Source organism: Apiospora hydei (assembly GCF_038363865.1).
Source record: "Apiospora hydei strain CBS 114990 chromosome Unknown utg000002l_segment0_segment0, whole genome shotgun sequence".
Classification (NCBI taxonomy): domain Eukaryota; kingdom Fungi; phylum Ascomycota; class Sordariomycetes; order Amphisphaeriales; family Apiosporaceae; genus Apiospora; species Apiospora hydei.
The window spans coordinates 4,461,084-4,474,880 of NW_027117361.1; the positions used below are offsets into that span (position 1 = coordinate 4,461,084).

At 50.1% G+C, this 13,797-nt stretch overlaps 3 protein-coding genes across 3 annotated transcripts; 1 reads left to right on the forward strand and 2 right to left on the reverse strand.

Annotated features, from left to right (window-relative positions):
* Positions 1 to 1,541: 1,541 nt before the first annotated feature.
* Positions 1,542 to 3,287, reverse strand: PG997_001386 (uncharacterized protein; the record flags this gene model as incomplete). Its single annotated transcript, XM_066805701.1, has 2 exons — positions 1,542 to 2,777; positions 2,838 to 3,287. The coding sequence occupies 2 exons, from the start codon at positions 3,285 to 3,287 to the stop codon at positions 1,542 to 1,544; spliced, it is 1,686 nt and encodes a 561-aa protein (XP_066675474.1).
* A 1,541-nt stretch (positions 3,288 to 4,828) lies between these two features.
* PG997_001387 (uncharacterized protein) lies at positions 4,829 to 7,126 on the reverse strand (the record flags this gene model as incomplete). The annotated part of the gene is made up of 1 exon (XM_066805702.1): positions 4,829 to 7,126. One exon carries the CDS (start codon positions 7,124 to 7,126, stop codon positions 4,829 to 4,831), a length of 2,298 nt encoding a protein of 765 aa, XP_066675475.1.
* A 3,130-nt stretch (positions 7,127 to 10,256) lies between these two features.
* On the forward strand, positions 10,257 to 12,428 carry PG997_001388 (ATP synthase subunit beta; the record flags this gene model as incomplete). The annotated part of the gene is made up of 8 exons (XM_066805703.1): positions 10,257 to 10,499; positions 10,590 to 10,734; positions 10,841 to 10,862; positions 10,935 to 11,020; positions 11,078 to 11,120; positions 11,179 to 11,301; positions 11,322 to 11,639; positions 11,662 to 12,428. Exons 1-8 carry the CDS (start codon positions 10,489 to 10,491, stop codon positions 12,426 to 12,428), a joined length of 1,515 nt encoding a protein of 504 aa, XP_066675476.1. The 5' UTR covers positions 10,257 to 10,488.
* Between the last annotated feature and the right edge of the window lie 1,369 nt (positions 12,429 to 13,797).

Genomic DNA, 13,797 nt, shown 5'->3' on the forward strand with positions numbered 1-13,797 from the left:
CAGCAAGGATTTTGTCAATGGCCAATTATCAGGCGACGCAGTGCACCGATCGAAGGCCTCTGACTTGCCCCGTCCCCCCATTGAGTACTTCGATGTAAGTAAAGAGGATGATGCATCACTCACTCGTAGTCAACTTTGTTACATTTTTAGAAGATTTGATATATGCCGACTACAGCCAACTCCTGCTGCCATGATTCTGTGTCAAAGTACCGTCCAGCCTATATAAATATAAACGTATCGCCCTACAACTCGCCATTTCCATTTGCCTGTCCCAATTCAATAAACACAAGTCCCGAAAACATGAGTGAACAAGAGAATTATCTATGCCGAAAGCGCTCCAGCGAAGGAGCTGCCACCCACCACCATGACAGTGACAAAAAGTCCAGCACTGGTAAGACCACTTCTTCGAGCCCAGCAGCACCACTCAATACAAGCTCCCACAGGAACCCAAACCCCATAGCCGATTCTGAAAAGTCAACTACGGCATGCAATAGCACAGTTGGCCCCGAGCATGTCACCAGCTCCGGCCTGCTATTCGGTTCTCTGGCCAGGACCAGGCAGCCAGAATTCGACAGATGCAGCGCTGAATGGACCACATAGTAGTCAATAACAGCACTACAATGTTAATCTCAGTTTTGTCTCGTTCGAACACAACTGCTGCTCTTTTTGAACAAAAGACTGTATTGTTGTGTTTCGACTCTGATCATTCCCTTGGGAGAAACACTAAAGACAGCTGGTTCGGAGTAAGGAGTCATATGTACCAAAATATGAGCCATTGACTTTACACGCACACCATAGATATGGGAAATGCTCCCCCGCCTTCTGTTGCCGCAAGAGAAGCGCAAAAGTCTACCACATTCATCTACCCTTGTGTTCTCGTCAAAGATGTTAGTCAGGGAAAGGGGGCAGGTCAGAAGAGGCAACACAAGCGGGAGCTAAGACAAGCTCGATAAGCAGGGACAGCATCTAAGAGTATTTATTCCTGCCAGTATCTTACCCCAGCACCTGAGAACCAGCCAGCCAGTAAGTAACTGGTTGATAGTAGTATATGTAGTGATACACCAATCGCATTTATTCTTCCCAATGGTATTCGTGCCGAGTCTAATGTAGCCTAATGTAGACACAAGTTTGTGTTGTTCTTTCAAAGCGAATTTTCGTCATTGAAGTAAACTCCCCGAAAAATGCTCATCTCATGATCCCATGTCTAAATGTTTCCTATTGTTTCAAGTGCATAATGGTGCACACCAATAATCGACTTCTCCCCTTTCCTGATGTTGTTGGGAGAAGCTTTTCAAAGCAAAGATGGTTTCTCTATGTATTTATAGGTTTGCCCTCTCTTTTTTTTTTATCTCGCCTGGCGATGGTAATGAAGGCCATTCATCGAAAGGTATGGCAAAGAAAAGACCATCAAATATCAAAACAGTATCACACACGCACAATATGCGTACAAACGTTAATTCACCTTCATCTGCTGCTGTTGCATGCTGTCTCCAAACCTCCACGTGTCTTCCTGCCGAGTCCCGCGCGGCAGCCAAGCAGCATTACTGCTTCCTCGTTGGCGGCTTCCCTGCGGCGGGCCATCGCTCTTCTTTTGTATCGTCGCCCACGCCGTTATTCAGCGCAGTATGTCCATTGGTGTAGGGATACGGGCTGTGTCCGTTGGCGATAGCCGCAGGACTCTCATACATGGGGTTCATCCCCTGGGTTGTGGATGCCCCCTTAGTGTTGAGGGGCAGAAGAGGCCGGTCCTTCTCTCCACTCTGGCTCAGCATACGAGCCCGGCGGTCGGCCTTGTTGCTCTCACTGGAGCGGTCGTACAAATACAGGCCAAGGAAAGTCAAGCCAATGCCAACAGCCTGTAGGTTGGTGGTCGAGTTGCGGAACCAGATAATGGCTACAACAATGACAAAGACTCGCTTAAGTAGTGAAGCCACGGAGTAGGTCACAGGTGACACCAGCGACAGTAAAACAAATGCCAAGATGTTCTGTCCAAAATGGAAGGTCCCGTTGAACAAAAACTCTAAGAACAACCGACCATGATCCATGGCATTAGGCTTGTCCGTCAAGTCCAAGGCACCATCAGTGAAGAAGTCGCCAATCAAGCCAGTGCCTTCGCTCCAGAACCAAATCGGTGTCGTAAGCACAAAAGCCATGCCAGATGAGTAGCAAAGCAGGTTAAGCTTATCCAGCTTTCGAGATTTCGCCGACTGTCCATCAGCTTCAGCTTTCGAGGCCTCGTTAAAAAGCCTCTTCGAAAAGATGTTCTGTGTTACGAAAATAATCGTGGCCAGAAACGCATATATGAGACCAAGTAATTCGCCGCCAAACTTATGTTTTCCAGAGCAGGCAAGCATGACTCCCATTGTCAACGGAATGAGCGAGTAGTATGTTGCCCTGGGGTACCGGATGTCAAAAATGAATCGGTACGCGAAAACCGTAAACAAGGGTGAGAGGCCCTTGACAGTATGTACCAGAGACACAGGGATCTTGGATGTGGCCGCCGCGCTCAACAGATGGCCACCGATCTGGAAAGCAGCCAAGGGAAGTGTAGTCATAACCACATCGCGTGAGGGCTTGCGGATCGGATACTTCAAGGCCGGTATCGAGGTGCGCAGCGACGGAAAGACAGAGGCCAGGTATGACGAGGTGAGGCAGTAGAATGCCACCAGGAAGAATTGGATGAGCGTCAGGGTCGCCGGCTTGTCGAAAGCGTTCAATATCGACTTGGAGGAAGTGTTCGTCAAGGCGGAAGATGTATACCACATTACGCATAGGATCTGCGACACTCGACGTTAGTGGGCGTGTCTTGTGACTACAAAGCTGGCGTGATGACGTACGATGAGTTTGTAGGAGAGCGGCGCGCGCAGAGCGCCGGCGAGGTCTTGAGCATTCTGGCTGACGCTGCCGTTCCTATCTCGGATACCGCGGAAAGCCTCGCTGATGCTCTTCTGTCTCGTCTGTCGTGTTTGGCCCAGGCCGTACGCGGCGCTGGGAGCTGGCTGCCCCAGCTGGCCCCATTGTATCGATTTGCGAGGCTCCCGCTTGGGCAGCCACCGGTCGCCGGAGGGCGGCTGTGTTGTTGTACCGTTAATACCGTTCGAGTAGATGTTCAGGCCGGGGATGGGGCTAACTGATGTCCCAGAGCCGTTGTACATGGGCGAGTCGATATGGTCGGGGAACTTCTCGAGTCCGGAGTCATTATTGCTGTCGGGGCCGGCCGACTTGGCACTAGCGCGCGACACGGATTGATCCCGAGAAAAGGAGCCGGAGGTGGTAGAGTGAGGCATCACGGTGGTGGTAGTCTGGCGAGACTATGGTTGTTGGTGGTAACGAGCGACAGAACTTCGCAAGGAAGTTCGCAACGGATGGACGGATGATTGGATGGCGATTGCGACAAGCCTTCCAAAGGGGGGCGCTTTGCACTTCGTTTACTGCGCCATTTTCCCGAAAAGAGCAGATATATTGAAGATGATGCACCAGGTGGTGGGAAATGCTGCCGGGATCGACTTCGTCGCAAACACTGGGACGGCGGCGGATGGGAGTTTGTCTTTGGGTTAGGCACGGGTTGATTTGTTGTTGGTGGAGATGGCGTAAGGCGAGGTGGTGCAGATAAGGTAGAGGAGCGTATCCGGCAAAAAAGGACGACTAATAATTGCTACCACGTCCAATCGACGATCAAATGGCCCAATGGTGGCTCGCTTCCTTCCGGCACGAACGCACCCTCGAAGCTTCAAGCTTTTAGCGGACGTCCTCCTGCCGCGTAAAACTCCCCTAGCAGCCCGCACAGCCGTCCCACGTTCCACTGCCTGCCAGTCTCGCCGCCTGATTCGCCAGGAAATGGTTGCAATGGAAATCTCGCATCGCCCTGCTTCGCTTTAGCCTCAACTTTTAGCGCCGCTACCCCCATATCAGCCCCTGCACAATCCCAAAAATGCCCCTGATGCGCCCTGACAGCTCCCTGGTTTGGTGGTTTGCCCAGTGGTTTTGGACCCCCACCTGCCCAGAGATTAGGAGACATTCCGCTACAGACAGGATGCGTTCAAGCGCGTTCAAGGACAAAGACATGGAATTAAGGTTGGGAGGCTGGTAAAGCAACTGTGTATTTTTGAGGGTTTATCCCAACGTGATAGTGATATCATGATGTCATAGTACCAACTGCACCTAGATACCGCTTCGCTATCCGTACTCCGAATAGAAAGCCTCAAAGTGCAAGTTTTTATTGTAGTCGGACTGGCAGTGAAATATTTAGGGTTGAACCAGTTGCTATTAGGGTAGCTAGCAACGACGTATCTACTTGTATGTAGGTAGATGGTTTCTACCATGCCACTAACTATTTCGTATATAGCCAGTTATCCCAGACTTGACTGCTCGATCGGTCCGCTTATTGGACTGATAACCCAACCTCTTACAACGCACTAAGCCGCGAATTCCTCTGTCTCTGTTTAACTGGCGTCTTCATTACCGGCGTCTTCGTCGGTAGCTGTATTGCCAGTGTCTTTGTTACTGGCGGCTTCATCGCCGGCCAGCATGTTTGCAAGCAATAGATATATATAAGAAGAGCTCTCTACCCGTCGCTCATTAGGCCAGTTCTTATAGAGCTTGTCGAGCTGCTTAGCCACGAAGACACATGGATGCCGCGTTTCCTTGGTTCTCTCAATGATGCCTGCGATGCATTTGTCCCCCTGACCTTCCGCACACATCTTCTGGATACTTTTCCATGCTGCATTCAGTAAAGGAGCATTGGTCCTTTGAAACTCGTCAGGATGAACTCCCCGACGCTTTGCAAGCTTCTCGGCATCCTCAGCTTCAAGCAGGGCCTTGAACACTGCTAGGGGGCACATTCAAAGCTCTGCTCGGTGACGGCCGTGATGTCCCTCCAGATCTCCTCGGCAAAAGCATGCAGCTGGTGCCAGTCAAAATAAAGGTCGGTGTCCGAATTGAGATAGAATGACAGGACTTGAAGGAATTGGACTGGATCCGCCCGGGCATGGAACCACTGCGCGATCAAGGAATCTGCTTCGGCGGCGGACAGATCAGTTCGTTGAGCTCTCTCTTTGAAGCACTTCGGATCATACGCAATGGCCATCACCCTCAACAGAAAGTCTTTAGCCTCCTCGCCGCCGCCAAGCCAGTCTTTCAGAACATCATGCATACGATTTGGGTCTGACACCTTGCGCACCTTCGGGGCGCCTTTGGCAGGTCTGGCTGTACCCCGACAACCAAACGCGAGTACGTTTTTTCGGACGGCTTCTCCCGTCGATCTGGGAAGCCCTCCAACGAAGAGATGTTCTACATCTTGGTTGTGGAGGAAGAGCTCCATGTCGGGCCAAACCGGATCATCCGGATGGAGTCGTCGACAGGCTGCATAAACATGAATCAGAGAAGTCAACCCTGACCAGGATCTCTCGAAGCAAGGGCCTGTGCAGTGAGACCGAAAGTACAGGCAATACTTGAGTATGCCACAGCGAAGCGGATTTCTTTTTAGGAAGTAGTACTCCTCCTGCGCGTAATTCCGCTTCGTGATGGTTTCCCTGGAAACTCCGTAAGTAGCCAACATCACGCGAACACGGTACCGGAAACCATCCTCCAGTATGAGCCCTCTCATGTCCTCTAGACAGAGCTCGGCCCAACCTTTAGTACAAGTGTGGTCTTTAGCAGCCTTGCCAAAAGGATTACTCTCACGCTTGTATAAATCCGCAGTTTCCAGCATGTTCTGTGTGTGCAATTGCAGCTCCTCCAGTGGCTGCTTCGCTGGCGTACCTTGGAGTATGTCTTGGATGTTGAGAAGTATTCGTATCCCAAACACCGCCCATACGGGCAAGGTCCCGGTCCGAAAGATCTCGAAAATTCCGCGAGTGATCTCATCCTGGGCAAATGAGTTCTCGAACGCGACGGAAGTAGCCTGAAATCCGGGCAACATCTCTCGTACACGCTTGAACGTTTCGCCGCCTTGTTTGTTACATTCGTAGTGGTATAGAAGCCATGGGGCTCCAGAAAAAGCGTCTTTGGCATTATACACTGTTTTGACATCCTTTTCAAGGCGCCAGACTGTATATTTTGCTGCATTGTAGACCGGCCACATGCAGAAATTGGTATGTTCACATTCGATCGAGGTTATCCGTGAGGATGGCAAGACGAAGTCATGGATGTCCATCTTCGGGAACAGGGGGTCATCCTGGTGCTGCTTATACAAGAATAGCGCCGGAAGTGACCAGACTGGAAATTTTGAGGCAGGGTATTTCTTGGGCCGCTGGATACACAAGTCGAAGGCCTGTTCCGCGCGTCGTACCAGATGAATGGCAATGTTTGTGAGCACTGATACCACACCAAGCTCCATCTTCCCGGACGTGTAATCCAACCAAAGCTGCTCAACAAATCCACGAAGCTTATCTATATCGCCAAGAAATGCATAGATGGCAAAGAAGAAATCAGCCTCGATGTCTCCTTCATCCTTCTCGATGGCTACCGGAGTAATGCCTGGGAGCTTGAACGAGGCGTCCTGCTTCGACTCGGGAGATGTGTCTGCTTGGCTGGGTTCGTCCACATCATCGCGATCTGTGCTTGTCTCTTGCACATGAAGCTCGGAGAACCGATTCCGTAAAGGTAATGATGCGTCTTTGCGTGTATCTGCATCGGGTTTTGGCTCGGGCCCAGTCCGCTTCTTGTTCGATGTCTGGAAAGGACGAAGTGTGTCCCAAGCCTCAGCGAGAACATTGGTGAAATGTTTGTGACGCTTGTTGCTCTCAATGTCACCATGGCCAAATTTCTCATACCACTCTGTACAACCACGCCGTGCGTTGATAGCGCGGCCAAAGAGCCGGCCCAGCGCGGGAGGAATGCTTGGCCTTGATTTGAAGTTGGCAATCGTTTTTGCCATCATAATGATATCCGAAACTTTGATTTTGCAGTTCGGGTTTGCGGAATGGGTACCATCCTTCATCGCTTCTCGAGCTTGCTTTCGGGCTTTGCCCTTCAGTCGTGGGCCCGAGGGCGTGGGTGTTGCGGTGTCTGGGAGCTTGAAGCCGCATTTCGTCGCATTTTTGACAAGCCATCCAGCAATGAACTCTGTATCTAGCTTGTATTCGCGGTGCGTAGCAAGAAGCTCGCCAGGGAGTGATGAGTTCATGGTGGCTAGAATGTCATTCCCAAGAATTGTGATGTGGTTTCGAAGCCCAAAAAGAAGAAGAAAACAGACGCAAGTGTTTCAGGACTGTCGTGAAATAGGTCAACAGCCAATTTGCTGGGGGCTTTTCCAAATTATTGAGCTGATGAGCAAATGCAAGTGGTGGCATTGCTTGCTGAAAAGTTGCTGGCCGGGTGCCCGGAGAGGAGGGTTGTAGTGGCTTTCAGTGGCCTTGCAACGTCCGGGCTTTTTGCTCGGAAACCAACATTGAATACAGCTTCAATGTCCAAAGCGGGTACTGTCAACCAGTTGCAGTAGACGTCAATGGTTTGTTCCCCAGGCCTGAAGCACAGCATGCCACCTTTGGAGGCCAGAAGCATCTACCATAAAACCCCAGATTACCCAGTTCTGGCACCAAGATTGTACAATTCGAAACATTTATCACGCTTTGATCAACCCAAAATAATTCTTCATTAATGATTAGACACTCTTATGAACAATACAAGTTTCATGGCTGTATTTACTGCGTCCATTTTCATACCTCCTGTATGTAGAGAGGAGCCCTCTACAAGGCGGTACTCTTGCTTTTATTGCAGTTATGAGAATGTTCTCCTGCCAAAACAAGAAAAGAAAAAGAAAGAAGAAAAAAAGATCGCGAGGTTTCAGGCATATAGCCTTATAGGAGATCGTGAATTGCAGCTCCTTGGGAGGTGTCCAAAGTGGGCGACCACTGGATGCGGACTCAAGCAGCAGATAACCAAAACGCAGCATCAAAACCAGAGGTCGATCTCTCTTATCAATCGACAAAATGTACCTAGGTGTCTCCCTGTTTTCTCGTTTGGCTTAGATGGTTCAAAGGCTGTATCCCCAGAACAATCATCAATCATGCTCGCTCATGTTAGCTTTCCCTTCAACTCACTGTCCTGGTGCTGAAAGGAATGTGTTCCATGAAAACTGCCAGTTTGTCCACGTTCCTTTGCATCATCTCGTTACGACCCCGTTCACTTAATCACACTCTGTCCAGCAAACTTGTTATCCATGTTTACAGGAGATCCTCTATTGAGAATGGTAATACTACTTGTGCCTCGATTACACACAAGACGGGCCCAAATGAGTCAGTGATTTACTGAGCAACCCTAAAAGATCTTCGAGTGCTGCGACCGGCAGAAGGGGACAAGAGAGACTCACGATCACCTCACCTTGACCAGTGCAGATTTGTAAACACAAAAGATGTGATTTCGTGAAATATTATTCGCAGTGGCACTTATGTTCATAGCAAAATGGAAAGAAAAGGACCCAAGCATCCATGTGCCTGATGTGGCAGAGACAATCCATGAGATAGTGCATTGGAAACCAAGGGGCTAGCGCTGGTAGATCACTACAAGCCCATGCTGGTCTATGACAGGTGACAAAGCACACCCGAATGACCCTGTCCAGTCTGATAGAATAATTTTCTCGCGATAGCTGTATGTTTTCTCTATTTGTTGCCAGTGTGCTTTTGCCCCTTAGGCCTCAGGGATATTAATTCGAATTATTATGGTCCTAGTAGTTATGATACCCAAGCCACCTGTTATCCGTCGAGTGCTTTTCGTTGTTTCTGTCAGGAAGATAACTTCAGAGTTGGGCAGACCTTCAAGAAAACCCCTGAAAGGTTAGATCGGGATAAATGTGGATGGTAATCACTTACAGAGGAGGTTCCGGGACAGTTGCTTTAATCCATTATATCTAATCCAAAACCTAACCAAGGAAACCCTTATGCTTGATAATTGCCCCTGTATAGTCCATCCCTGAAACTGAGACTGCATCGAGTTGCGTAGGCATACAGCTATGTAGGTGTAACAGCACTGTACACTGCTAACCACATGCAGTGGTCGTGTGTGGCAAAGTAAGGAGAATGAATTCACGCATCTACTGGATATTTTTGCAAAAGGTTATTGTACTGAGAGCAGGAGAAAGTCGTGGTCTGGCTCTGGCATCGATATGTCCATGCTGCTCAAGTACTTACTAAGAGATAATTGCATGAGTGGACGTCTACACCAATTCGCCGGTTGCTTTCCACTATGGAAAATGTGACGTGCATGGCCAAAGTCGGGGATCACCTAGGGAAATAAAGCGGTGGATGATCTGATATATTACCAGGAGCAGATTCTTCAATGTTGGTCCTGTCACATTAATCATAAATGCCATATAACTGCCATCTGGGGAAGACACTTTGCTGATGAGATATCCCTCGAGACATCTTGAGCAATCATAAGAACAAGAGCATCATGAGATGATAGCATCATATACGGATTGACACGCTCGCGTCTTGAGACGAACCGGCAGAGATTGCCGTGCTGGACAGCCTCAAACTTGCCCATCAAGTCCATCTTGCGATGATGAAGGTACCAGCTTGATCAACAGACACAGACACAGCATCCGATCAAGACCGATGTTCTTGCAAATGTTAATTAGAAGTAGGTGAGTCTGTATGGAAGTCAGATACAAGAGCTCCTACGAGATATTCATATTTCGTGGTGTGTCATTTGGAGGGGTCGTCGGCGCTAAAGAGCAGAACCGCATGCATGCAATTCTGCAAAGGCAACACAGCCATCCCCTACTTAAAGATCTTCCAATTGCGAATTACTCTGGATGAATTGCATGAAAAAAGAAATCTGTGAAGATAGTGCACAAAAGGATGATTAAACTGGTGTTGGAATTGTCCATGCAAATGCTCGTGGTAGGGCTGATGTGCTGGGGTATCCGGAGAGTAGCATGCCAAAGCATTGAATCTTAAGTGAACATTGAAGTTCCCAGGATGATTATGTCATTCGCGTCCATCCCTCGGGCCAAATTTTGTTGAAAAAAAGAAAAGGCAAGCCCACTTGCAGTGCAGACAAAAAGAAAGTGGGCCGGCGCAAAGAAAAGGTTCCTTCCCCAAGCTGTGCTTCTTCCGTTCCGATTTTGGCCGGGGCGCACCGCACTCACTGCGCACTGGCCTGTTCAGGTTCTGACCTGGCTGGGTGCTGGGTGGTGCTGAGCTGGGCGGGCCAATTGCCGCCATTGAGCATTGAGCATTGGCCTTGGATCGGTTTAAGCGACGTATGCAGCAAAACAAGAGAGGCCTTGGCAGAGGCCTTCATGTTTGGAGGTGGCAGTTCGGGCCACCCTGTTTAATCCGATCACGTGCAGGCACTAGAGCGTTTTTGAGGCAAGCTGGGTGAAGAGGAAGTGGAGCTCCCTCTGCTTCGGCAACTTCTCTGGTGCTGTTGAGGTTTTTCATAGCAACCAGACCTCACTTTCTCCCGATTTTCCCTTCCCTCCTCCCAAGCTTCATCACCACCTCCACTCCCATCCTCTCAATTCGCGTCTTGTCATCTCTCAAGATGTTCAAGAGGTAAGTTCGACTCGTTTTCAATTCTTTCGGGCCGCCCTCGCCGCCAATTGACCTCGCAATTGAGCTAACCGCTGCCTTTTCTCGGATCAGCGGCATTTCTTCCTTCGCTCGGGCAGCTCGCCCGACCTTCACAGCCGGTGCCCGCCGCGTCGCCAGACCTGCCAGCCTCAGATTCCCCATCACCAGCCGGTTCGCAAGCACATCCAGCGGTGTCGGCGATGGCAAGATCTACCAGGTATGTTTTTGGGGAACTTTTTGGGGAAGCTATGGCCGGGCTGAAAAATCAGCCTTGGTCCGCCCAATGGGGGAATTGACCCGAGCTAACCAATTCGTCCTCACAGGTTATCGGTGCCGTCGTTGATGGTCAGTAACATCGAAACGAAGCTCAATGGAGCTATCGAAATGCCAATCGAACCTCTCTAACCTCCATTATAGTCAAGTTCGACGGAGCGAAGCTGCCCCCGATTCTGAACGCCCTCCAGACCGACAACCAGGGCAACAAGCTTGTGCTGGAAGTCTCTGTAAGCTTCCACCAGCTGCAGCAATTGTCAATGGCTATATTCTAACTGGGTTTCTAGCAACATCTGGGTGAGAATGTCGTCCGTTGCATTGCCATGGACGGTAAGTTTTCTCCGGATATCAAAATCTGCTCCGCCGTAGTTGCTCACTCCATACACAGGTACCGAGGGTCTCGTCCGAGGCGCCAAGGCCTCCGATACTGGTGCTCCCATCACAATCCCCGTCGGCCCGGCCACGCTAGGCCGTATCATCAACGTCACTGGTGACCCCATTGACGAGCGTGGTCCCATCAAGTCCGACAAGTTCTTGCCCATTCACGCCGATCCCCCGAGTTCATTGAGCAGTCTACCACTGCCGAGATTCTCGTTACCGGTATCAAGGTCGTCGATCTGCTCGCTCCCTACGCTCGTGGTGGAAAGATTGGTCTGTTCGGTGGTGCCGGTGTCGGCAAGACTGTCTTCATTCAGGAGCTTATCAACAACATCGCCAAGGCCCACGGTGGTTACTCCGTCTTCACCGGTGTCGGCGAGCGTACCCGTGAGGGTAACGATCTGTACCACGAAATGCAGGAGACTTCCGTCATTCAGCTGGATGGCGAGTCCAAGGTCGCCCTGGTGTTCGGTCAGATGAACGAGCCCCCCAGGAGCCCGTGCCCGTGTTGCCCTGACTGGTCTGACCATCGCTGAGTACTTCCGTGACCAGGAAGGCCAGGATGTGCTGCTCTTCATTGACAACATTTTCCGTTTCACTCAGGCCGGTTCCGAGGTGTCTGCCCTGCTGGGTCGTATCCCCTCTGCCGTCGGTTACCAACCCACTCTCGCCATTGACATGGGTCAAATGCAGGAGCGTATTACCACCACCAACAAGGGTTCCATTACTTCCGTCCAGGCCGTCTACGTCCCTGCTGACGATTTGACTGATCCCGCTCCCGCTACCACCTTCGCCCATTTGGATGCCACCACTGTCTTGTCCCGTGGTATCTCCGAGTTGGGTATCTACCCCGCTGTCGATCCTCTTGACTCCAAGTCCCGTATGCTGGACCCCCGTATCGTCGGTCAGGACCACTACGACACCGCCACCCGTGTCCAGCAGATCCTCCAGGAGTACAAGTCCCTCCAGGATATCATTGCCATTCTGGGTATGGACGAGTTGTCGGAAGCTGACAAGCTTACCGTCGAGCGCGCCCGTAAGATCCAGCGTTTCCTGTCGCAGCCCTTCACCGTCGCCCAGGTTTTCACTGGTATCGAGGGTAAGCTCGTCGACCTCAAGGACACCATCACCTCGTTCAAGGCTATCCTGAGCGGTGAGGGTGATGACATGCCCGAAGGTGCCTTCTACATGGTTGGCGACTTCGCTTCTGCCCGCGAGAAGGGTGAGAAGATCCTGGCTGAGCTGGAGAAGTCTTCGTAATCGGTTCTTTAAGGTCGAGCGAGGTGCAGGCTGTTAAATAGAGCGTCGCTACTAGGGAGGCGAAAAAGGTGGTGGCCTGTGTATATCTAGACAAGGAGAGTTGTGTGGTTGGGCGTGATACCTAGCTCAATCGAGTTCCTTTTGTAAGCTGTATACCATGAATCCACCATAATTCCCGCGTTGATAAAATTCTGGTTGAGCACAAACTCCGATTTTCATGTGACTGTCTTGATGTGAGTGCAATAAGTTGCGTATTCTTCTATGTGGATGAGAACCATCATGGTTATGGCTGTCCCGTCTTCCACTGCCTCAGCCTAGAGACTGAAAGATGGCATCGGTAACGGTGATGGGCTGGCTATCCTCCCGGTTGGCTTCCTGACGTAGCTGAAGCTGGTTCTGTTGGTTGCTCAAGATGAACCGCTCTCTTGGGTTGAACGTTCGCCAGAAAGTCGCATGTATTGCTGTACCTTGAGTCCCTTTTCTTCCCGAAATGCGAAACGGAATGGACCGTTATTTCATATACTGTTATATCCATCATTGGCTCAATGTTTTGCTTTTGCCCGACTTGCTTAGGGGCGCTCGACGTCTTCTTCACGCAAGCACACAGCCAGGAATTGCAACACAGTTTCGTTCCATTCATGCTTTACCTGAGGAGTCAATATGCAGACAGATCTTTGAAGAATTGGGTCTACGTCGTGCTGTGCAGTACTATCATCTTCTTGCATAGGGTAGAGCCGATGGTCTCTGCCCCCTTTACAGCCATCTCAATTTTGAGCCTAACTCCTGTCTGATGCCTCATATACGATGCTTTTTTACGTTGCAAATACGTTCTTCTATCCTTCCGTCTGCCCTTCTCTACTCTCTTCTGGGTAGTTGACAGCAGCTCCGGTTAGTTTAGACCAGTGTGCTCCTGCAATCCCCTTATTATGGCAAAGCTCCGGAAGTGTCAATTCAATTTCATTAATTTTCCCTTCTTCAGATGATATGAGACTGACTATGAGCAGAATCTTGCTTTGAGTCGCATGATGGTATTACAAGAGCTATCCAATAAGATTCTCAACACTAGGGGTTCGATAAAGTTGGAATTTGCCGTGCCGTAACCGGCAGACAGCCGCCAACGTTTAGACCATAACGATGTTATAAAGTGGTTCACAACAGGAAATCGTTAGCCATTCTCAGCTTAGTTCTATCCTCTGTTTCCTGGCTCATGACTTAGTCACCAGAAAGCAAATCTGTGTAGAGAAGTATGGACGAGTATAGACGCTTGAGTCCCGTTTCCGTTGCCATTACTATGAAAATGTAATATTTGTCCACAACTATATCACTCGCTAGCTAGGAAACGGATGAAAAGTGGCCCACAGGAAGTCAT